The 25271-nt window shown below is 45.1% G+C and overlaps 1 protein-coding gene across 1 annotated transcript in view; it reads left to right on the top strand.

Moving 5' to 3' along the window:
- Positions 1-294: 294 nt before the first annotated feature.
- LOC123754503 (eukaryotic translation initiation factor 2B subunit epsilon) overlaps positions 295-25271 on the top strand; it is a 54268-nt gene continuing 29291 nt past the window's right edge. The window contains exons 1-4 of the mRNA XM_045736956.2: positions 295-469; positions 8293-8423; positions 13305-13490; positions 20415-20586. Coding sequence (XP_045592912.1) covers positions 365-469; positions 8293-8423; positions 13305-13490; positions 20415-20586 — 594 coding nt within the window. The 5' untranslated portion in view covers positions 295-364. The remainder of the gene's footprint in view (positions 470-8292; positions 8424-13304; positions 13491-20414; positions 20587-25271) is intronic.

Raw genomic sequence — 25271 nt, 5'->3', positions numbered from 1 at the left:
CATCGTCACATCATGAATGGGTTCGAGGTCAACCACAAGCACAGTTTCTAAATTAAGCAACTGACATATGTGGAGAGCTAGTGTCATAATGGTTCTATAACACATACAAATTCACAAATGTCGGAGTGTAAACTACATGTAAGGTTGTTGTCGGAGTGTAAACTACATGTAAGGTTAAAACTACAGTTTTTGTATGCAAGGTTGTTTTCAGAGTGTAAACTACATGTAAGGTTGTTTTCGGAGTGTAAACTACATGTAAGGTTGTTGTCGGAGTGTAAGCGACTTGAATGGTTGTTGTCGGAGTGTAAGCGACCTGAACGGTTGTTGTGAGAGTGTAAGCGACCTGCAGGTATCAACACACACCATGGCACCACAAGCAGAGTTACAGCAGGAGCTCATCCTTCAGGCACTCGTGCTGGCTGACCTCTCCCAAGATTATCAACATCTACTCCTCCAAGATGTTCCAAAGGTCTACACCCGGCATAAATTGGTCACTTTACTTTATTATTATGTAGTAATATGTTTGAAAACCGTGTCCATATTTTGGTTTTGCTTTTGTAATAATATAGGATAATTTAGTTTTAACCTTTGCGAGTAAAAAATATAGATGTTGACCACCTCCTTACCAACATTTTATATAATTAGTTACCGTGGTCTGAGCTCACCTTTTATACTGTAGGAAATGGAGATAGTGGTATTGCAGTTTTGGTATATAAATGGTAGATTTTGTTTTACACTGGTGGTGAAGTGATGTATAGTGACATACTTGTAAGAGATGTGACCCACTTCACTCAAAGGGCAACAAGTTCTCCACACAATCACAATCTCCTCTACAGGTGGAAATTGAGTACCCAAATGAGCCACAGAGACATTAGAAAGAATATTTTCAGTGTCAGAGTAGTTAACAAATTGAATGCTTTAGGCAGTGATGTGGTGGAGGCTGACTCCATACACAGTTTCAAATATAGAGTTGATAGAGCCCAATAGGCTCAGGAATCTGTACACCAGACCAGATGTAATGGTTGAGCGTCCACGGCCTGGCAGTCCGGAGTTCCAACCATGAAGGAATGAATGCTTCTTTTCACGACTTTTGTTAGACCAAAGCTAGAATATGCAGCGGTTGTGTGGTGCCCATATCTTAAGAAGCACATCAACAAACTGGAAAAGGTGCAAAGACATGCTACTAAGTGGCTCCCAGAACTGAAGGGCAAGAGCTACGAGGAGAGGTTAGAGGCATTAAATATGCCAAAACTAGAAGACAGAAGAAAAAGAGGTGATATGATCACTACATACAAAATAGTAACAGGAATTGATAAAATCGATAGGGAAGATTTCCTGAGACCTGGCACTTCAAGAACAAGAGGTCATAGATATAACTAGCTAAACACAGATGCCGAAGAAATATAAGAAAATTCACTTTCGCAAATAGAGTGGTAGACGGTTGGAACAAGTTAGGTGAGAAGGTGGTGGAGGCCAAGACCGTCAGTAGTTTCAAAGCGTTATATGACAAAGAGTGCTGGGAAGACGGGACACCACGAGCGTAGCTCTCATCCTGTAACTACACTTAGGTAATTACACTTAGGTAATTACCAGTTGACTGACTGACTGAGAGGCAGAACCAAAGAGCCAGAACTCCTCCCCTGCAAGCATAACTAGGCGAGTACAACTAGGTGAGTACAATTGTCGGTATTCACCTGAACATGGTGATGTCAAGTACTTGCCTAGTTGTATTTACCTAGTTGTGCGTGTGCAGGTTGAGTTTCAGCTCTTTGGTCCTGCCTCATAACTGTCAATCAACTGGAGTACAGGTTCCTGAGTTTATTGGGCTCTATCATCCCGGTAATACAGTAGTCGGATTCGTTCTCGACGCACAATCGAGAATTCCGAGTTCGTATCCCGGGCAGGACAGAAATGGTTGGACACATTTCCTTTCACCTAATGCCTCTATTCACCTAGAAGTGAGTAGATACTCAGGTGTTAGTCACCTTGTTGTAGGGTTGCATCCTGGGTGAGGTCAGTAATTCGGCTTGGGGGTGGGGGAAACCTTGATATAAGTCTACTGTGTGACCACTCTGGCTTCCTGTTCCCCGACACAATGAATTATTATAATTATTATCATACCTACATATGAAACTGTGTATGGAGTCTGCCTCCACCACATCACTGCCTAATGTAGTAGTAATAATAATAATAATAATAATAATTTATTTAGGAACAGTACATACATAGTTGCAGCATTACAGTACAAACATTCTGTTAGATTTAAAGATAGAGGTAGTACATACAATACCTAAAGCCACTAGTACGCATAGCATTTCAGGCAAGGTGAGGTGGGGAAAAAAACACTTAGACTAAAACTTAATAGTAATTGAGCTTAAAGTATAAATTGTGTTGAATGAAAAAAAAATAATAAAAGATAAAAAAAGGGGGAATATGGTAGAAAATAGCCAGTATACAAGTTGGTCAATAAACAGCATTTTTTCTGGGGGGAGCCCCGTCGGCTCCCCGGAGCTTTACCGGCTGATATGCTAATGTCAGACTTTGGCATCAGTCATGTGTATGGAGTTCTAGGGCCTACCGGGGACCACGAGCCAGAACCTGGCCCCCTCAGAGAGGCAAGGGGAGCAATGGCCTATAGTAACCCCCGTGTGGTTGGAAGCATTCTATGTCTGCCATCGACCGGGTCAAGCATCCAGAAAGGTAAGCATTCCAAAACAAACCACTATTCTGGTGAAAATTGCTACCTAAAGCCGAACTAGTGGATAGAACTCTTCAACAGAAAACAAGGAAACTAGTATGACGTCATACGTCACCGCGCCGCTGTCTGCGCAGCTCCCCCATCCCCGGGAGGGGGAAGGGGGAGCCTCAGACCTCCCACGCCGGCTATCCACCCATCAGTTCTTCGGCTGATGCTATAGGCAATGGTTATGTGCTCCGGCTCCAGTGGTTGTTTCAGCACTGTACCTAGAGTGTGGTGTCTGTTTTCTAGGTGTTGCTTCTGCACCGTTAGTCAGCTGTCTTGTGCGTCGTTTCACCTCCGGCCTGTTCGTGTGCCGCTTGCACCATCCTGGTCTCTGGTCAGCGTGCTCTGTCTTCTCCTCGGTTGGTAGTGCCCCTTCGGTTCCGGTGTGTTTTTTCGTCGGCTCTTTCCTTTGGGCCTTTGCCTCTGGGGGTCGAGTCGCTGAGTTTTCTTGCTCCTTCGGTTTTAGCGTTTTGGTTGTTTGGTGGCAGCAGTCTCCATCTTTTCTGGCGCGGGGTGGGGCTGCTGCATTCTGGAGGGGTCCAGGGTTTGTTGGTGCTTCGTTGGTCGGGCCGGGGGTGTGTCGTTTTTGTGTTCAGTGGCGGCCCTCCGCTGTTGTTTGCGTGCCACGGCGTTTGGGTCCGGAGCGCGTTTTGCGTTGATCCGGTTCTGTTCTTCCCGGTTCGCGGGTGATAGTGTCCCGGGTGGTCAGCCGTGTTCTTGCGGCTAAGCTGCCTGTGTTCTTCCCTCATGCCTGTGGCGTTCGTGGCTTCGCTGCTCTCGCTGCCGTCTGGGCGACGTGGCCTTGCGGTCTTTCGGGCATGGATTTTTGGTGTTCGTGCAGGGGCCTTGCTGCTCGTGGTTCTCGTGTTGTTCCCGGGATTTTCGGGGCTGTGGCGCCTTGGGTTGGCGTTTGCTACCGGTTGTCTCGCCTCCTTGGGGGGTGCGTGGTGTCCGCCTCCCGGTTCTGTCCCTTTGACCTTCCTCTGTGGGTAGTTAGCTCCGGGGAGCCGACGGGGCTCCCCCCAGAAAACCAGCGTTGAATGTAATGAAACGCCATTTTCTGGGTGAGACCCGGAGGCTCCCCGGCAACCCTCCCTCCCTCCGGTCGGCGTTTTTCGCGTGTTTTGACATCCAGCCTCAGAACTGATGGGTGGATAGCCGGCGTGGGAGGTCTGGGGCTCCCCCTTCCCCCTCCCGGGGAGGGGGGAGCTGCGCAGACAGCGGCGCGGTGACGTATGACGTCATACTAGTTTCCTTGTTTTCTGTTGAAGAGTTCTATCCACTAGTTCGGCTTTAGGTAGCAATTTTCACCAGAATAGTGGTTTGTTTTGGAATGCTTACCTTTCTGGATGCTTGACCCGGTCGATGGCAGACATAGAATGCTTCCAACCACACGGGGATTTCTATAGGCCATTGCTCCCCTTGCCTCTCTGAGGGGGCCAGGTTCTGGCTCGTGGTCCCCGGTAGGCCCTAGAACTCCATACACATGACTGATGCCAAAGTCTGACATTAGCATATCAGCCGGTAAAGCTCCGGGGAGCCTCCGGGTCTCGCCCAGAAAATGGCGTTTCATTACATTCAACGCTGGTTTTTTTTTTAAATAGTAAGACATGGGTTGACATTTAATAATAATAATAATAATAATAATTTTTATAATAATAATAATAATAATAATTATAATTTTTATTTAGGCAAAGGTACATACATAAAGAGATTTTACAAAGTTTGATGGCTTTATAGATAAGAGCTAGTACATACAATGCCTAAAGCCACTATTACGCAAAGCGTTTCGGGCAGTTTTCTGAATTTATTTAGTAATTTATTTAAAATTTAATTTAGAATTTAGAAGTAAGGTAGGTTACAAGGAGTTAATTAGGTAGTACTTAGTTTTCATCTTAAACTGGTTGAAAGAGGTACAATCTTTGACATAATTGGGAAGGTCATACCACATTCTGGGTCCCTTGATTTGTAGAACATTGCTAGTTTGATTAAGTCTAACTCTTGGAATATCAAATAGGTATTTGTTTCTGGTGTGGTGCACATGAGTTCTGTTACAACCTTCTAGGAAGCGTTGGAGGTCACGATTGACATTACAATTCAGAGTTTTAAATATATAGAGTATAGAGTAAATGTATTCCATTTGTTAACTATGACACTGAACAAATTCTTTCTAATGTCTGTGGCTCATCTAGGCACTCAATTTCTACTTATGTCCCCTTTTTAGTGTTCCTCCCGTGTTAAATATTTTGTCTTTGTCTACCCTATCAATTCCTCTGAGAATTTTGTAGGTGGTGATCATGTCTCCCCTAACACTTTTGTCTTCCAGGGCCATGAGGTCTTCTCATAGTCTTTCAATGTATGTATATACAAACAGTGTATATATGGACGGTGTTTGATGTATACAAACCCCAATGTAGGCTTGGGAACAGGAGATGCTTTTTCACCCACAGGGTTAAAAACCCATGAAACCGCCGGCCGGCCGAAGACGTAAATGCCAAAAATGTGTTAGGTTTCAAAATCTACCTGGAAAAGATCATCAAATTGAATGAGGTGACCTTCGACAAACCAACGGGTTCCTGTCCTTGTTAAGGCCACTAGTGTTAGTGCTCCTCAGATAAAATTGGGTAAATCAGGTATATTAACCCCCAGATCTTTTGCTCTACTTGACTTTTGAAGTATTGAAAATGCCTTTTGGCATTTACCTCCCAGATGATACCTTGTGTTCGGCCTTCTGCTCCCTTCACCTAATTTCATTACTTTACACTTACCCGAGTTATACTTTAGTAGCCATTTTCTAGACCATTCCTCCAATTCATCCTGGTCATCTTGTAGTCTCTGTCTATCTTTTTCTGTCTTGATTCTTCTCATAATTTTTGTATCATCAGCAAACTTTGAGAGGAATGAGTCGACTCTATACCCTCTGGAAGATCACTTCCATCAGAACCAGGATCGGTCCAAGTACAAAGTCCTGTGGGGGACTGCTGGTGACATCTCACCACTCTGAATGCTCCTTCCCTCAAAGTTACTTGCTGTTTTCTGTTGCTTAGATACTCTCTTATCCATTGAGGTGCCTTGGCTTTTATTCTTGCCTGTTCCTATAACTTCTGTAACAGCCTCTTGTGGGGTTGTGTGTCAAAGGCTTTCTGACAGTCTAAGAAAATGCAGTCTGCCCACCCTTCTCTTTCTTGCCTAATTTTTGTTGCCTGGTCATAAAAATTCTATTAGACCTGTGAGATACAATTTACCATCCCTGAACCCATACTGGTGGTGTTACAAAGCTCCTTCTTTCCAGATGTTCTACAAGCTTTTTCCTCACAATCTTTTTCCATCATCTTGCACGATATACAAGTTAGGGAAACTGGCCTATAGTTCGATGCTTCTTGCCTATCACCCTTTTTGTGCACTGGGACCACATTAGCTGTCTTCCAGCTTTCCAGTAGGTCTCCTGTTTGCAGTGACCTGTTATACACTATAAAGAGTGGCACACTGAGTACATTTTACACCCTCTTTTAGTATCCATGGTGAGATTCTGTTGGGTCTAACAGCTTTTGTCACATTCAGGTCCAACAGATTTCTTTTAACCTCATCACTGGTAAGCTCAGATTCCTCCAAGGTTACTTGGTTACTGTCTTCTCTCTCAGTACAGGGACTTCTCCTCTTTCTCTATTGTGAAGACCTCCAAGAGTCTCGTGTCGAGTGCTTCACACACCTTGTCATTCTTTAATCTAGTCTCTCCTTTTTGTCAGTTTCATCACTTGTTCCTTCACTGCTGTTTTCCTCCTGATATGGCTGTGGAGCATTTTGGTTGGGTCTTGGCTTGTGATGTCATTTTCAAACTGTCTCTCTGCTTCTCTCCTCACTCTGAGGTATTCATTCCTGGCCCTCTGGTATCTCCCTCTGTTCTCTGGTGTTCTATTATTTCTGTAGTTTTTCCATGTTCTTGAACTTAATTGCTTTGCTTTCTTACATGCCTGATTGAACCATCGATTCATCTGTTGCTTTTAATTTTTCTCCTTTTGGGTTGGGATAAACTTGTCTGCAGTTTCCTGCCACTTCTGGATTAAGGCCATCATATCTTGTACAGCCTTTTCTCTGAGTTCTGTTTCCCATGGTATTTCCATTAAGAAGTTCCTTGTTTCATTATAGTTTCAACTTCGGTAAGCCAGCCTTTTCCTTTCTGATCCCTTCCTTGGATAGGTTATCTCTATTTCCATCACATGCTCAAATGTTAGTACTGTATGCTGTGGTCACTCATTCCCATGGGAGCTTCTAATTTGATGAATCTAATGTAATTTGATTAATTATCATAATTCCTGTTATTTAGTCTCTGATTCCTTCACAGCCTAGGATACCCATCTCTTCGAAACTCCAGTCTTCTTTATTAGCAGGGGCCTCCTCTTCCGTTTCTCTTTCCTGCTATATAGTAGTCCTGCAGAAACACTGCATTTGTTATGATGCCTGACAATCTTGTTTCTGTGAGTGCTATTATATCTGGGTTTTCTTGTGTCCTTTCATCCAGCTCATTTGCTTTACTGTACTTTTAATCCCATCGATGTTTGAGTACACTAGTTTGAAGCTCACTTTCCTATGTCCATTATCACACACACACTCCCCACTGGTATAGTAGGCTGTTCCATGTGCAAGGCTTTTTGGTTAGGTTTGTACTCCTGTGGGGTAGGTACCAGGAGTTTAGAGGGAGGTGGGGTGGGGGATGGAGAGCTTAAATCATGCTTAGGCCTGCAAGGGGCAGGAGAAAGGCCAAGGTATGGGGAAGCAGGGGGGTGCTTAGGGTGAGGGGGGGAGGGAGGATTTAGGTGGCATGGTAGACATTGTATAGGGGGGGAAGGGAGGGTTTGGGCTTGGGGGGGGGCTCCTATGGGGTGGCAGGTGGGGGTGTTGCAGTTCTTTCTGGGGTTTCTGAATTGCTGACTGTGGTTTCCTCACTCCCTCTCTGGGATTGTTTGGTTGGAGACTGTGGTTCCCTTCCCTCTCCCTCTACCTCTTTCTTACATCAGCTGCCTCGATAATCTTGTCCCTGGTCGTGTCCCTCTGAAGGAATACCTTTGTATTTAATTACATTTTGTAGTTGTATTTCCATTACAATGTATTACATTCTTCTTTACTAGATTGTCCTCTTTGGTGGCCTCGTTCCTAACTACCCCCTTTATCAATTGATTTTTGCATTTAATGTACTGGACAAGCCAGAATACCTTCTCTAGGCATTGTTCAGCCCCATCCATTTGTATCCCCGTCAGGATCTCTAACACTGCAGCTTTGTCCTTAGCCCTACACTCTTCTTGACTGGAACCTTACTGTTCCCTAATACTTGCCATGACTGGGTGGTAGGTAGGTACGAGGGTGGGAGGTGTTTGTGTTGTGGACTGGACTTAATAAATATATAAATCTTGTTTTTTGGAAAGTTTTACATGTTGTAGTTGTATAGCATTTGATGAATCATTAATAAAGTTAGTGGCAGAGGAAGTGATATCTTAGCCAGTGTATTATGGTGGTTCTGATTACTTTATTAAGACAAAAATTTTGCACTGCAGGAATTGGTTCCTCTTGTTAACACACCATTGCTTGAATATACATTGGACTGGCTTGAGCGTAGTGGTGTCAATGAAGCCATTGTTTACTGCCGGGCTCAACCCCATGCTGATAAGATTCGTCAGCATTGCCGGTAAGTGTTGGAATCACATTTGTTAAATGGCATCCTATACTATTCATGGCTTCATGAATGTGAAGTGTCAGATGCAGATAAGTGCTATTCAAACTGCCATGGGCAGTCACTTTAAATTAGGTAAAAATAAGTACCTGGTAAAAATATTTTATCTTGTTCTTCTTAACACTTTGCTGCTCTAGATGAATTGGGCATAAATGCGTACACAAAGTACTGAACAAGTGTGTACCATTTATTTATTTATTTATTTTATTTATTTATTTATTTATTTATTTATTTATTTATTTATTTATTTATTTAGAGAGAGACAGAGAGAGTGTGAGAGAAAGAGAGCGAGCGTGAGAGAGCGAGAGAGAGAGAGACTGAGAGAAAGAGAGAGTGAGAGAGTGAGCCACTCAAGTGGCATGTGTTTGCAGCTTTTCCAGTTTGTTGATGTGCTTCTTAACACTTTCGCGCTCTCCGCAAAGGTCACTCAGCCAACCGAATGTGCGCGCTGCGTTTTTATCGCTTAAGCGTAAAAACAAAAATGTGTATACTCTTTTTACTCTTCTGACCTTAGTTCTCATGCTACGTATTTCATTTTGGTACCAACGTGTTCGCAATAAAATTCTCTAGAAGAACATCAGTAAAATAAGTCACGAAACATATAGGGATACCAGCACCAAATAAATAACTACGTAGATGACTCGCCGTGAGCGCCCATCAGCAACAAAATGTTTTTACTCTTGGGATTGTAATCACCTCCACACTTGTTCTACAGCGTTAATTTTGGTATCAATGGACTCGCAATGAAATTCCCAACACGGTGATATGAATATAAGCGTAGAATAATGATGCAGCTCGCCCGCAAGAGTGTGGGAAGTGGTGAAATTGTTACCCGGTATCGGTGACGGGACGACGCACGGCGCTTTGAAAGTTTATACTTATTTCACATGACATTAATTTTCTATGTACGTCATTCATTTTTATGTCAATGTGTTCGCAATAGAATGTTCTATGTGCCCATAGGTAAAAAATATCAACAAAGCGTAAGTTAGAATAGCGACAAATATAAAACAACGCTGGAACATATCAGTGAGCGTCAAACACACACGAAATATTTTTACTTTTGTTATGTTTGTCAAGTTTATACTTGTTGCACACAGTTATTTTTGGTTGTATATTGATCGGAATAAAATTCCCTAAACAGACATATGCATATAATACATGATATGGGGGAAGAATTACCAGTATAAACGGCTAAAGTCACCCACCTGCAACCCGTTTGGGACAAAATACCATTTGATCGAAGTTATCCACACCTTTCATGAACTTATTGTACCATGCAGCCTAGTGGTGAGAAAGGGAGCCTCATAGCGCGCAGTTTGAAACAAACCCAAAGTAAATCGGATAAAAATTGAATTTTATACAAATATTTTAAAAGTAGACATAACTTTATGTCCACTATGCGTTTACGTTAGACGAAACCGAACGCGCCGGCGCGTCCAGATAGCACGAAAGTGTTAAGATATGGGCACCACACAACCACTGCATATTCTAATTTTGGTCTAACAAAAGGTTTGAACAATTTCTTTAGTATTTCTCCATCCATGTATTTAAAAGCAATTCTGAATTTAGAAAGTGTAGCATAGGCTTCTCGCACAGTGTTCTTAATGTGGTCTTCAGCTAACAGTTTTTTTTATCTAGAACCACCCTAGATCCCTTTCTTTATCAGAATTCTTTAAGGAATTCTCACATAATTTATAGGTTGTGTGGGGTCTATGTTCTCCTATTCCACATTCCATAACATGGCATTTATTCACATTAAATTCCATTTGCCAAGTGGTGCTCCATATACTTATTTTGTCCAGGTCTTCTTGAAGGGCATGACAATCATCTAAGTTTCTTATCCTTCCTATTATCTTAGCATCATCAGCAAACATGTTCATATAATTCTGTATTCCATCTGGTAGATCGTTTATGTAGACGATGAACATTACCGATGCAAGAATTGAACCCTGTGGTATTCCACTTGTGACATTTCTCCAGTCCGATACATTGCCTCTGATTACTGCCCTCATTTTTTTGTCAGTTAGAAAATTTTTCTTCTATGTTAGAAGCTTGCCTGTTACCCCTCCTATATGTTCCAGTGTCCAGAACAATCTCTTAGGCGGAACTCTGTCGAAAGCCTTTTTTTAGTGTGACCGTGGAGTGATGTTCATAAATAAAATGAGATCAACTGGAGTAATGGGTAAAGTGGAGCATTGCATTTTCAATTTTCCGTCAGACAGAATGCAAAGCGTAACAGTCAGTTAAAGAAGATGAAGTCCAAGTGTAGTTAAAAGCTCTGTACCGCAGGGCACAGTCCTTTTCTCATTCTTTGCACTTTCTCATTCTTGTCTCAGATATAGACAAAAAAATACTAGTCACAGCTTTGTGTCATTCTTTGCCGATTCAAAAATCAGCATGAAAATTTCCTCAGTAGAAGACTGAAAAACTACAAGCCGACATTAATAAAGTCTTCAACTGGGTGGCGGAAAATAACATTATGTTTAATAGTGATAAGTTCCAGATACTTAGGTATGGCAGAAATGAGGAACCTAAATAAAACACAGGGTTACAAGACATGGTCAGACTTAATCATACAAGGAAAACAACTTGTAAAAGATCTGGGAATTATGATGCTTAACGACCTGACATGTTGATGAACTTAACCGAGCAAATATAGTGGCAGCCAGGAAAATGATATGATGGATTATGAGAACTTTCAAATACAGGGATCCCACAGTAATGCTAATACCATTTAAATCGTTGGTGCTATCCTGTATTGCTTGGTACTCACTGCCCCTTTCAGAGAAGGAGAGATTTCTGAAATTCAGGGAATACAGAGAACCTATACAGTACACACAGACACAATAAACCACCTAAATTACTGGGACCATCTCAAAGCTCACAAGATGTACTCTCTGGAAAGGAGGCGAGAGAGGTATCAAATAATATGTACATGGAAGATGCTGGAAGGCCAGGTCCCAAGTTTGCACAGTAGAATAACAATACTGTATACTGGAGCAAAAGACACTGAAGGAAATGTAAAATAGAACCAGTGAAAAGTAGAGGTGCCATAGGCACAATCAGATAGCACTGTCTGAACATCAGAGGTTCACAGCTGTTCAATACTCTCCCAGCAAGCATTAGAAATATTGCCAGAACAAAGGTGGACTTTTTCAATAAATAATTAGATAAGTTCTTGCAAGAACTGCCGGACCAACTAGGCTGTAGTGGATATGTGGGCCTACGGGCAGCTTCAAATAACAGCCTTAAGGACCGAGTTATCACAAGTTTAGCCTGGCTCCAGGCCGGGCTCGAGGAGTAGAAGAACTCTCAAAACCCACTCCAGATAAAATCTCCAGGTAGGGCTCGTTTCAGAGTGCCTTTCGGCGGTTCGGTTTCATCCTTCCAGAGGTTTCCTTCCTCCCGAGTTCCCCGGTGGTGGCTCAGTAGGCCCTATGTACGTACCTCCTGCACAACCTAGTTTACTCCTTGGTTATGGACCCGGCTTCCTTCGAGTTTGGTTCTTCCTCCTCTTGGGTGCATTACAAGGTTCTGGGGTTGTCCTGGCTGACAGGACAACCCCAACTCTTTTGTTTTCACTCGGGGCTTGGCACAATTTCATTGTATTCTCGTGCTTGAATGGTGGAAGGTGTCTACTGTGTTGCAGGTGTTCTAGAGTGTTCTGTTGAGTCCTTCATTGCATGCCTCTTCACTGCTGCCTCTCCCATGATGTGGGTCATTGCAGCTGCATGCTTAGGTTTCCCTGGTATCATCTGTTTTGATTGCTGACAACCTTTGTGCCCACTTACACTTGGTTTCTGTCATGCATTTCTTGAGCTTCCTAGACTTTCTTCTGCTTGGTTCTCAGAGGACGTGGAGGTGCTTGGTGAGGTTCCTCTTGCGGAGGGTTTTGGTCTCTGCTGTTTCTACGTCATCGCCCGTCCTTATGCTGTTTGCTCTGATCCACTGGGAGGCAGTCTCCTTGTTTTCACTTCCCATCTTACGTGTTGGTGAGCCGTGCTGGCCCAGTCTTTATACTAGGCGTGGGCCTTGGCTCTCGCTTCTGCTTCTCCCTTTCTTTGCTTTTGTTTCCTGAGGAAGTGGTTTCTCATTTTTTTTTTTGGCTACGGTCACTGATTGTCGGCCTGTGGTGGCCTTGGTGTGTTTTCAGAGTGGTGGTTCTCGCCTTCCCCGGTGGTTTGGTTGAGCTTTTATATTAATTTCTGAGACTATGGCTAATGTAACCATAATCATACCTCTCCTAAATACACTGGACTGTAACTATACCTCATCTTTCTGATTATCTATGTGGCTTTTATGAAAATATGTGATTATCAGGCATAATACATCCAACCTTTATACTGTATTTTGAATACCCTTGCCAGTTCATTCAATTTATCATACTTTCTCAACACATGAATTTCAAGAACTTGTGCTGGACATGCTCTCCACAAGTACTTCTGCCCTAGTGTCTTGCCACCCACAGGATTCTCAACCAAAATCACTCTGGATTGTTAAGGAATTTTGCTTCATATTAAATTTCCATTACTGTAGTTTGTTTATAGTGATGTATATTATATCAATATAATATACATAATTATATTATTATAATTTACTTAATAAACATAAAATATACTGTATGTAAGAAAATGGGGGTGGTAGAAGAAAATATTAGAGTGTTCAGGAAGAATTTACAAGGCCTTCTCTGAATACCATTTATTCTTTTCTCCAAGGCTATGGGTCTCTACAATTGCACCAGAAGTGGTACCCCTACATTTTGATAATTATATCAATATTATATATATGTAATTATATCAATATGTATAATATATACATACTGTACATTGGTAGGGCTTTTTCAACGCGCCGTGGGGACTGTGGATTGAAAACGTGTGTGGTTTCTTCTGAAGACTGCCAGTCAATGGGCGATGCCATGAGGGATTTATATGCAAAATCTCTCCTGAATGATGACTTCTTCCTCGTACAAGGAGATCTAATTGCAACTATTGATCTCAAAACACTAATGACAAAACACAAGTGAGTTATATGGTTTTTTGTTTCAAGGAAGCTTAATTCTTTACATCCTAAATGCTGGCAGGTATTGGTGCCCCTTTTCCAGAGAGTTTAATACACTTAGGATAAATTTGCTGGTCACTAAGTGGTTGCCAGTTTCCGGACATCCAACACTAGATCAAAATATGCACTGGTGCAGGTGCTACATGAACAAAGTCAAATAAACATGCTCCAAGAACACATTGAAACATGAAATGTATATAATAAAAAACTGTTAGAATAAATATTGTAATGTTATTTTTTTCACGGTTATATGAATGATTCCAAGAATAAATTTTATCGTAAAATTTTGGGGGTGTATAATGTGTAATGTAATTTATTGATTTTTTTTATTTCATACAAATGTACGACCCTTATACTGTAGGTTGTCCCCTGGAATAGACACCTAAAAAGTGCTCTATGGGTAATTAAGGTTGTTCAGAGATTGGTACTGAAATCGTCCCCCATTTCTGATCTCCAAGACATCAGATTCAATTACAGTACAACCTTGATTCGGCATATCTCTGGCTAGGTCGCACACTTTTCAGGCCGGATTTACTCGCCCGTTTCGACGAACTCTGGTTCGGCGAAGCGGAAGATGTGCATATTTGCTTATGATGTTGGCACATAGTTCACAGACTGGTGGAAAACTTTCCCATTACTGTACCTGTATATCACAAGTTACAATTAATAATTCTTTCATATGACAAGTTGGATCACACAAGTGGCCAAGTGGATCACACAAGTGGCCAAGTGGATCACACAAGTGGCCAAGTGAACCATACTGTATTAACCAAACACCAGCCAGGCTGGTCTACATAAGTGAACGACTAAATTTCCATGATTTTCGTTCACTGACTTATGTCACACATCTATCTTTGTAAATTAATTTAAAGGCTGAAGCATGAATAGCTAGCTACATGTGGTGAAATCTCCTTATAGACATTTTCTGTGATAAAACAACATAAGTGAGGGGTGGACAGATATAGGGTATACTGTACTGTAAACCTCACTTGGTTTTCCTTCGATGTGTCGTCGTAGTTCAGTGACCCATGACTGAAAGTTTCAGATTAATAAATCTTTTCTAAAACTGGTGTTTTAATAGATTTGTATTATCCTAATTATATTTCTGAACTAAATATAAAACAAAACATATACTATAATATGATAGACATCTGCTATAGTATTTGATAAATTATTTACGATATAGGCTCTAACTTTCAAAACGACTCGAGCGCGGGTGGACTGGTCTATTCCCTGTACACACAGCACCATGTGCTTTTCGTTTGAAATTCTTTACTGCAGTTCAGTGACCTATGGCCTCGAAATAATAAAAATTAATAAATCATTTCTAAAATGAGTATTTCTGTGGAGAGCCCCCTTCAGCTCTCTGGAGCTATACTGGGCTGATGTGTATATATTAGACTGTGGCAATAGTCAGTCGATGGAGTTCTAGGTCTACCGGGGACCAGCGCCAGAATCTGGGGCTCCTCAGAGAGGCATGAGGAGCAATGGCCTACAGAGACCCCCATGTAGTTGGAAGCAGTCTTTGTCTGCCATCTACCAGGTCAAGCACCCAGAAAGGTAAGAGTCCCAAAACAAACTACAGCTGGTAAAAAAAATTGCTAACCGAAAGCCGAACGAGTAAACAGAACTCCCCAATCAGAAAACAAGCAAACAAGCATGACGTCACCACAGCTGCCATGCTGCTGTCCGAGCAATTCCCCCCTCCCCGAGAGGGGATAGGGAGGGTCCCAGATCTCCCGTGCTGGCTACCCATCCCCAATCAGTGGCTGTTGTGTTTAGTGGCGGTTGATTGACTGTGGCTCCATTCTTTTGAGCAGTGCTGTCTATAGCAGTGTTGTTTTACTGTGTGATGGTGTGTGAGCCAGGAGTAACACTAGAATACTGGGGCTGCATGTGCCTAGGGTCATCTTCCCTTGGTGCTCTCTAAGTACTGCCCTTGTGGTTTAGGGTTATCTTCCATAGGCCATTTGGGAGTCTACCTCTAGGCTGGGGTTTTTACTGCTCGGTGATTGCCTGCTCTTGGGGTCAGTTGGGGTTCTTACTCATGTTTAACCTTGGGTAGGAGGTAGTATCGTCGCTGGCTGCATGTTACTTTGAAGCTGTCTGATATATTCCCCTGAGGACATTGTGTTTTTGTGCAATTTCTCTTTTTCTTTTCTTTTTTGCCTGGTGGGGGTCTGCCTGGTGTGGCTGTAGGACTACTTGTATGATTTTGGTGGCTCCCCGCTAGGTCCCCGTGATTGCACACGTTGCAGGGGTTCAGCGTAGTTTGTTTGCTTGGTAGCTCTGGGATAACCGGTTAGCAGTACCTTGCCTGGGCTTCCCTTAGCAGTCAGCCTAAGGGCCCTGGAAACCCTCTTTGGGGCTCATTGGTCAGTTTGAGGAGACCTCAGAGTCCCACCTCACTTTGTGCGAGTTTGAAGGTTTGAAGGTTGTCTCCTTGTCTCAGGGTGACATTCACCGTCTTAGCCTCTGCCATGCTGCCTGTTGGGTTGATGACACCTTTGACCCCAGAGTCTTGTGAGTAGTGGTCTTTGCGTGTACTCCAGTTCACCCAGTCCGGTAATACTGTTGATCGGGTGCAGGCAGCATCTTCGTTACATGCGCGATTTAGGTTGCTGCAATGCTCTAGGTTAATTACCTCTCCGGATGCCCTGTGGCTGCCTCGCTTTGGTTATAGGGACCTGGACTTTGGGGTGTTAGTCGCTTTGACTCTAGTTTTGTCCTCGTCTCCTTGTTTTTCCCCTGTTGTGGTTCATCCTGCTCCCCCTTCCCCCTCCCCTGCTCCTGGCTCCCAAATGTCTGAGGATTTCGGAGTTGGGGCAGGGGTTTCTTGGTTGTGAGATTTGGGTGGTTTTGGGGACTGCCCCTTCTGGATCGGCGGAGGAGGCATTCGAGTCTGTTCCTCCTGCCAGGGCATTTGATTCGCGCCAGCGGGCCCTCTTCATCCCTGCTTTTCCAGTGGACTCTCCCTTTTCTCCAGAGGTAGAGGGTTTGGAGGACGGCTCGGCTCTGGGTCCTAACGTGGAGGATCCTGGGACTGGGGAGGAGTTTACTTGGGGGGCTTGGGGCCCATTTGACCCTGAATGGGTGTTGGAACCCCTCAACTCGGGGCTTGTTGTTACGGGGGAGGGATTTTACTATCTCCCCCCCCCCCCCCCCCCCCTTGTACGAGTTTGATGTGGGTCCGACTCCTTCCCGGGTTCAGTAACGGGTTCCCTTGGGTTCCTCGGTTTTCCCCTTCCGGAGGTTTTTGGCTTCCCGCATCCTGCCGAGGGAGGTGCGGGAGGCCCTTGTGGCTTACCTCTTGTGAGACCCAGATTACGCCTCGATAATGGATCCTTCTTTTGAGTTTGGCTCCTCTTTTCCTTACTGGGTGCATTACTAGGTGCCAGAGTCTTCCTGGCTGGCAGACTGGTCTTTCTCTTAATTGGGGGCTTGGCATACATTCTGTCGGACTCGCACGCTTGAATAGCGGGAGTTGACTACGGTCGTTCAGGCTAACCTGAGGACGAGTTTGAGCACCTCAATGCGTGCTTGTTCCCCCCTGTGCTTCCTTGTGATATCGGCCAAGTGCAGCTTCACGTGCAGGTTTCCTCCCATTCGGCGTCCCTGGTGGCCGAGAATGTGTGCGCCCATGGGTATTTGGCTTTGGGCTTGCGCTTCTTTTCCCCTGCTAGAGCTGTCTTTGGATTGGCTCGAGGAGGATGTGGAGGAGCTGGGTTCCAGGCCAGTGTCCGATGTGCTTGCCTCGGCAGCTCGAGCGTCGGTTGCCTTCTTGAAGTTGTATGCGCTGATTCTGAAGAAGGCGGGGTCTCTGTTTTTTGCTTCTCGCCTCGCGTGCTGGCAGGCAGTGCTCGTCCACTCTTTGGAAACTGCTTGGGCCCTGGCTCTTAGAATTTTGTCTTCTTTTTGTCTGTTGCTATTTGCAGAGCCTGTGGGGGGGGGGGGGGTGCATTTTCTACAGGCGGCTTCGTCCAGTTGCTGGCCTATGTCGGACTTGGTTCTCCAGAGGCCGTGAGGGGTTCTGCCTGGACCACTGTTCTGGTTCCTTCGGGGACGTACCTTCCGCCTCTCTCGCTATCGCTGGGTTCGAACCTCTGGGGGGCCTCTTCAGGTTTTTCGGGATCAGTGCTGTGGCGCCTACCCGAGCCCTTGCTCGATGTGTTCATGTACACATCATCTCTAGGCTGGGGTTTTGTGACCAGTGCTCTCCAGTTCGGCCAGAGGTGGTGGGGTCCGTCTTTCCGTTGGGGCTTATAGCACGGTGCGGGAGTTCGCAGCGAGGATGAATGAACTGGACGAGTTTGCTGTTCATGGTATTCGCTTCGGAGGGTTCGGGTCGCTTGCGGATCGATTATTTGGCTCCATTCGGACTGCTCCCTGGTGGTTCATTGCCTGAACCGAGGAGGCTCGTTGTGGTCCTTGGCTCTTTAGTGCTGGTCACTTTGGGTGACTCGTCTACTGAGTTCTCGGGGTTTGGCTCTCCTGGCTGTTCATGTTCAGGGAATGTCCAACGTCCTGGCGGACAGCCTGGCGAACAGCCTGGCGAACTGGCCTGGCTGGTTCATTTCCCTTTCCACAGAATGGATCGTCGATGCCGACTTGTTCAGTTGGCTCTGCCGGACAAACGGGCGCCCGGAGGTGGACCTCTTTGCATCGGCGTGGTCGAGGTGTCTTTTGGTATATGTGGCGCCCTTCACCGACTGCGAGGCCGTCGGGGTCAATGTCTGTTGGCTGGACTGGTCGAGGTGGAGTTGCCTGTATCTCTCCCCACCAGTTCGGTTGTTGCTCCAGGTCCTGGCTCGCTTGGATACTTACCAAAGGCGAGTAGTCCTATTGACCCATTTTTGGCCAGCCCAACCCTGGTTTCAGGCACTGCTTGCTCAGTGTTCAAACCCGAGGGTCTTCCCATGGCTCCGCGTCTTTCAGCAGATCGGTCCGGTTCGGTACGTGGATGGTTCGATCTTCTCTGCTCTTAGTATCTTGTCTTTTTTATGAGAGTTTATCACCACTTGTATGGTGATAAGGTTTCTTCGTTGATGGTGTCCCACCTGCGAGTTTCGTCTCTGCAACAGTATGAAGTTTCCTGACGGTCCTTTCATCACTTCGTAACTCTTCGTAGGTTGTCTTCGATTTCTGGTAGAGTTGTTTGGTCCTTTCTCTCTTGGTTATTTCAGGACCATCATCTTATGCCAAATACTGTCGCCTCGTATCGTGCAGCGCTGGTGGAGCCGCTTCAACTAGCGTTCGAGATGGATGTCACTTCTGCTCCATTCTGCAAGCTTTCTTGGGCATTGTATCACCTCTGGCCTGCTCATGCGCCGCCTGAGCCGTCCTGGTCGTTGGACCGGGTGCTCTCTTTTCTCTCTCTTCTTCGGTTTGTGGTGGCCCCTTCAGTTCTGGACTGTTTTTCTATGGTTCTTTTCTTGTTGGCATTGGCCTCTTGGGGTCAGGTTGGGGAGCTTCATGCCCTCCTCCAGCACAGGGGGTTTCTGCTCTCTTGGTCCTTGTGGTCATTTTGTTCGTTTGCAGCCGTCTTTCTTTTCTGGTGAAGGATAAGACTACTGTTTTCTGAAGGGGTCCTTGGGTTGTTGATGCTTGGTTTGGCTGAGGACGCATCATGTTTTGTATCCGGTTATGGCTCTTCGCTGTTATTTGTGCGCTATGGCCTTCGTGGCAGGAGACGCGCTTTGGGTGAACTTGGTTTCCCCTTCTTCTCTGTTTCAGGTCTTGGGTCTCCCAGGTCGTCCGCAAGATTATTCGGTTCAGCCAGCCTGCAGTCTATCCTCGTGCCCACGACATTCAAAAGTTTGCAGCTTTGGCTCCTGTTTTTGGTAATATTTCTTGGGCTGACATTTGGCCATGGGGCTTTAGGAGGTCAAACAGGGTCCTGGCCGCACGTTACCTTGTTAATGTTCCTGGCCCTTCTTAGGCACGTGTAGCCTTGGGCTGCAGGTTGCAGCCAATTGTCTCGACTTCAAGTTGAGGAGCGAGTGGCGGCTGCTTCCAGGGTAAGCCCCTCTTTTCCTTTATCTTTGGTTAGGTAGCTCTGGGGAGCCGAAGGGGCTCTACATAGAAAACCAGCGCTGAATGTAATGAAACACAATTTTCTGGGTGAGACTCGGAGGCTCCCTGGCATCCCTCCCTCCCTCTCCCCAATCTGTGGTTTTTTGCATTTTTTATATTCAGCCTCTGAACTGGGGTTAGGTAACTGGCACAAGGGGGTCTGGGGTTTCCCCTTCCCCCTCCCGAGGAAGGGGGAGTTGTGGAGTTCATCACAGCGGCGTGGTGGCTGTGGTGGTGATGTGCTTGTTTGCTTGTTTTCGATTGGGGAGTTCTACGTGTTAGTTCGGCTTTCGGTTTGCAATTTTTTAACCTGCTGTAGTTTGTTTTGGGATTTCCACCTTTCTGGGTGCCTGACCTGGTAGATGGCAGATATAAACTGCTTTCAATTACATGGGGGTGTCTAAAGACCATTGCTCCTCATGCCTCTCTGAAGGGGGCCAGGTTCCGACGCTGATCCCTGGGAGGCCTAGAACTCCACCGATTAACTGTTGGCACATTCTAATATATACACATCAGCCCGGTATAGCTCCGGGGAGCCTCCGGGTCTCACCCTGAAAATAGCGTTTCATTACATTCAACGCTTTTTTTTTCTTTTTTTAGTATCTCTGATGTTCTTTACCTATACTGTATTGTTCTATTATTTCTTTCAGGCAGATTCTTCCCTCTTCCCCTTCCCCCCAACATAAACCCAAGATACTAATAATATATGGTGAAAATAAATGCCAGTAGGCAACTGTCAATTGCTCAGAGAAGCATATTGTGTCACATATTAAAGCAATATTTTCAAACTGAAAATTATTTATCATTTTTCAGAGAGCGTCGTACAGCAGACAAGAGTGTCATCATGACGTGTGTGTACCTGAATGGTGATAATGAGACTTGCAGAGATAAGGAAGCAAGTGCTACGCTCATCACAGATTCTTCCACTGGCAAACTGCTTAGCCATCAGCAGCCAAACTGCTCCACCAAACTTTCTATACCAACTGTAGGTTTTGGCAGTTATTGGTGTCAAATACTTTTTTCTGGGGAAAGCCCCTTGTGTCTCCTTGAAGCTACTGTCATTGATATTGTGCCACAACAGGTCACATCAGCCATGAAGTTCTATTGCTAACCAGAGACCAGCGCCAGAACCTGGCTTCCTCAACAGAGGCACAGGGAGCGGTGACAATTATATATTTATTGATGCCATCGCTGGAGAAGCTACCTAAAGAGTCAGCAAGACAAAACAAACCACTGCTTGTTTCAAGTGAGACTGAAGCCTTGAGAACCACAGAAAGAACTCCCCCAACAACGTAAACAAATGGTCGAAATCTCTCGAAACTAGCCCAAGCTCGTTCGCCTTGCCTCCCCGACTTGTTTAGTGGAGGGGGAGAGGCAGCTCTTGGTCATCATCTGTAGTTCTAATCTGATGTATAATGTGTGCCAGGTTACCCCTGCTGCTCAGGCTCCAGTGTTCTGCTTTTCAGCTAATTGGTGGTTTTTGCCTTTTGGCAGTTCCTGTACACTGTGGTGTTGCATGAACCAGGAGTTCAGAGTGCTTGGAGCTGCTTGTGCACGGAGTTCGACTCTACATGGTTCCTTGTTCCCTCTGCTTAGGGCCTCCTTTACAGGGAGGTTTTAATATTTCCATAACTGTGTGTATGCGAGTCCTCCCAGGGCTCGTTTTTGTGTGCCTTTGGGCCCATCAGTTTCATCGTTCCGGAGGTTTCAAGTCTTTTGGGTCCCTCCTGCAGTTCATGAGGCCTTTAATTTTTTGTCCATGCCTCCTGCGTGACTTCACTTCCGCCTTGTTGAACCCTGCCTCTTTTGTGTTTGTCTTATCCTTCTGGGGTGTTTTATGAGGTTCCGTGGTCTTCGTGGCTAACAGATGTGTTATTTCTTTTCACTTGGTGCAACTTTTGTCGGTTGCACACGCATCGGTGATGTGGTGTGTTGACTGTCTTCTGGGTGTTTCTGGAGGGCTCTTTTTTTTTTTTTTTATGTCCCATTATAATTACCTAAGTGTAGTTACAGGATGAGGGGTATGCTCTTGGTGTCCCGTCTTCCCAGTACTCTGTCATATAACACTTTGAAACTACTGACAGTTTTGGACTCCACCTTCTCACTTAGCTTGTTCCAACCATCTACCACTGTTTGTGAAAGGGAATTTTCCTATATTTATTCGCCAGCTTTTAGTTTAAATCTATGGTCTATTGTTCTTGAAGTTCCATGTCTCGGGAATTCTTCCCCTATCAATTTTTATCGATTCCCGTTACTATTTTGTACATAGTGATCATATCTCCTCTTTTTCTTCTATCTTCTAGTTTTGACATATTTAACCCTTAGGCTGCTAAAAATGCACATAGGCAATGGGGCATATAACTCAGTTTTTCAAACGTGCTCAAATGCTTTCAAATGTTTTGTGCATAATCTACAAGGCAAATGCTCCAACTTTGTCTAAATGATACCAATGTAACTTGAAAAACAATAACATAAAAAATAATTATTAAATTGAATATTTAAAAGTTCAGATTTTCAAGTCGGCTGCAAAAATATAAAATATCACCAATTTTTCATTTGGTGTTGTTATGCTCTCAGAACAGCATATAATCTTCATTTTCATAAGTTGAGAATATAAGTTTTCAGTATAGTTTAGTGTAAAAAAAAATCGTCAATATGGTGGTGTATTTGAAATACGTATGCACCAAATTTATACAACAAAATTATGGCTCCAAATGTTTTGGGTTTATGAAACATCTGTTCTATAGTATTATAAGAACAGACAGCTGTGCACACTACATGTAAAAATGGTGAGAATCGGTCAGAAACCAGAATTTTTGAAGCTGTTTCAAACTTGAAACTCTAGTTCTAGAGATAATTGGATTTGGAGTTACCGACAATGAATAAAGTAGTTCTAATTCATTAACTTACTTGTGTGTTTTAATAAACATTGTTTGGCATTCGTACTCGAATATGTGAAAGTTGTAGGTCAATATGTGTTGAAATGAACTCAAGAAGTAATAATGCCCTTCCCCCCAAAAAAACAAAACAAAATATAGGGATAATTATAATAATTATAATGATTTAAGGGGATATATTTATGGTATACTTTATATAAGTGAAAAAACCTAATTTGGCCCCTATTCATTAAAACAGCCTAAAGAGACTAAAGAGACAAAGAAAATAGTTTGAAATCTGTAGAAAAAAAAAGTTAAAAAAAAATGAGAACTCCTAAGTTCTGCAAGTTGTGACTGATTTATTTCTTGACCAATTTCATTCTATCTTAACATAGTTAGGGACGGGTCTGCCTTGGTGTCTCTTCCCCGTGTTATATTAGGGTTTGACCTTCTGTGTTCGGTGGTCCCCCCTGCTTCGCCCTCGTGAGTGTACACATCCCGGGGGTTCAGCTTTAGCAGTTTGTTTGGTAGCATTGGGCGCCGGCTAGCAGTACCCCTGCCTGGTCTTACCCTTAGTGGTACCAGTCTAGGGGCCCTGGGAACCCCACAGGGGTATACGGGGTCCGATGGATATGACTCCTGGGTCCTCCTCTCGCCTTGTGCGAGTTTGAGGGTTGCTCTGTCCCTTTGTCTCATGGCAACGCTCATGGTTTTTGCCTTTGTCATGCTGCCTGTTGGGTCGGTGACACCTTCGACCCGGAGTACTGTGAGCGTTGTTGCTTGTTTGCGACTCAATTCACCCAATCTACTGATGGCATTATTCGGGTGCAGGCGGCTCACGCGTTGCAGGCTAGGTTTAGGTTGCTGCAATGTGCTAGGTTGGTTGCTTCCTGAAATGCCCCAAGGCTGCCCTGTTTTGCTTATAGGGTTCCGGACTTGGGGGTGTTGGCCGCATCAGCTTTGGTTCAGTCTGTGCCACCTCGTTCTTCCCCTGCTGTGATTCATTCTGTCCCCCTTTTCCCCATGCTTCTAGCTCCTAAGCATCTGAGGGCTTCAGGGTTGGGGCAGGGTTTAGAAGTTTCTGAGACTGGCAGTTTCGGGGGTTGTCCCTTCCGGGGTGGCGATGGAGACATTCGAATCTGTTCCTGCAGCCGTAGCTCCGGGTCTGACCAGTGGACCCCCCCCTCTCTTCCTGCTATTTTGGCCGCCCCGGCTTTTTCTTGTGAGGCCGGGTCTTTGGAGGATGACTCGACCCGGGGCCTGACTTGGAGGTTTCCGGGGTGGGGAGGAGCAGACTTTAGGGCCTTGGGCCCCATTGGACCCTGCCTGGGTTTTCCAACCCTCAGTGCAAGGCTTTCTGTTACAAGGAGTGGAGTTTTTCTTTCCCCCCTTTGCATACAAATCAGATTTGGGTTTGGCTCCTCCCAGGTTCGGTTCCGTGTCCCTGCGGGTCCTTCGGTTCCGTCCTTCTGGAAGTTTCTGCTTCCCGCGTACTGAGGTGTGGGCGGCCTTTGCAGCTTACCTCCTGTGTGACCCAGAATATACCTCTATGATGAATCCGTCTTCCTTCAGGTTTTCGTCTCCATACTGGGTTCGTTATGAGGTTCCGGAGTCGTCCTGTCTTGTGAACTGCCCGTTGTTGTCGTTGGATGCTTGGGGCACTTTCTATCATACCCGCACGCTTGAGTGGCGCGAGGCATTGACTGTGGTCCAGGTTTTCCTGGGGCCGGGGGTGACTTTGAGCACCTTAGTGAGTGTCTTTTTGCTCCTGCCCTGCGGGATGTTGGCTCGATTCAGCTTCACGTGCAGGTTCCTTCCTTGTCGGCTGCGCTTGTGGCTGAGGACTTCTGCACTAGTGGCTTGCTGGCTTCGGTCTTGCATTTCTTTTCCCTCCTGGAGCTGTCTTTGGATTGGCTTGTGGAGGATGTAGAGGCGCTTGGGGCCATTCCTGGGTCTGGTGCCTTGATCTTGGCTGCTCGTGCGTTGTCAGCACTTTTGAAGCTGTTTGCGAAAGATCCTGCGGGATGCTCTGTTGCGGTTTTTTGCTGTGCGTCTCGCATGTTGACAGGTTGTGCTTGGTTCCTCTTTGGAATCTGCTTGGGCCCTGGCTCTTAAGTTGTCTTTGCCCTTTTGTTCTTTGCTGTTTGCGGACTCTGCGGTCGAGCAGTATGTGCAGGCGGCTTCTTCCAGCTGTCGTCCGATGTCTGACTTATTGGTTCTCCGGGGATCCCGGGTGGATTCTTCCCAGAGGGGTCGTGCTAGGGCTCAGGGTTCCGCCTGTCGGGGTAGGCCACAGGCACCACTTTTGGAGCCGGTGCCCCCTTCATAACCGTCTGTGTCTGGTCGGTGCGGTGATCACTGTTCGCAGTTCGGGTTCTTATAAAGGGCGTCGGCCCTTTCACAGTTTGCAGCATTGACGGGGCAATGGGGGGGAGGCTTGCTATGTTTGCTCACGCCTAGTCTCACAATTTGTGGGCTTTTTGGGTCGTTTCTTGCGGCCTGCAGTGGCGTTGGAGGAGATCCCCTCAAAGGAGGTAACTCCTCCTCCTTTGGGGGGGGGGTCTTGTCTTGTCCTGTCTTGTCTTGTCTTGTTAATATTTTTAAATGTAAGGGAACTATAGGCTAAAGTGGTTTTAACTTCTTAAAAATATACATTGCTTGCATACTGTATATCTAACTTATATTTAATTATTTGATTCTTTAAATTACTTTTCTGGAGGAACCTCCTGTGGCTCCCTGAAGCGATTTATGTGATGGCTCTCAAGTACAAGGTCCCATCAACCATGGAGTTCTG

Source organism: Procambarus clarkii, chromosome 18, assembly GCF_040958095.1.
Source record: "Procambarus clarkii isolate CNS0578487 chromosome 18, FALCON_Pclarkii_2.0, whole genome shotgun sequence".
NCBI lineage: Eukaryota > Metazoa > Arthropoda > Malacostraca > Decapoda > Cambaridae > Procambarus > Procambarus clarkii.
Note: the sequence above shows the minus strand (reverse complement) of the source record. Positions and strands in the feature narration are given on the sequence as shown.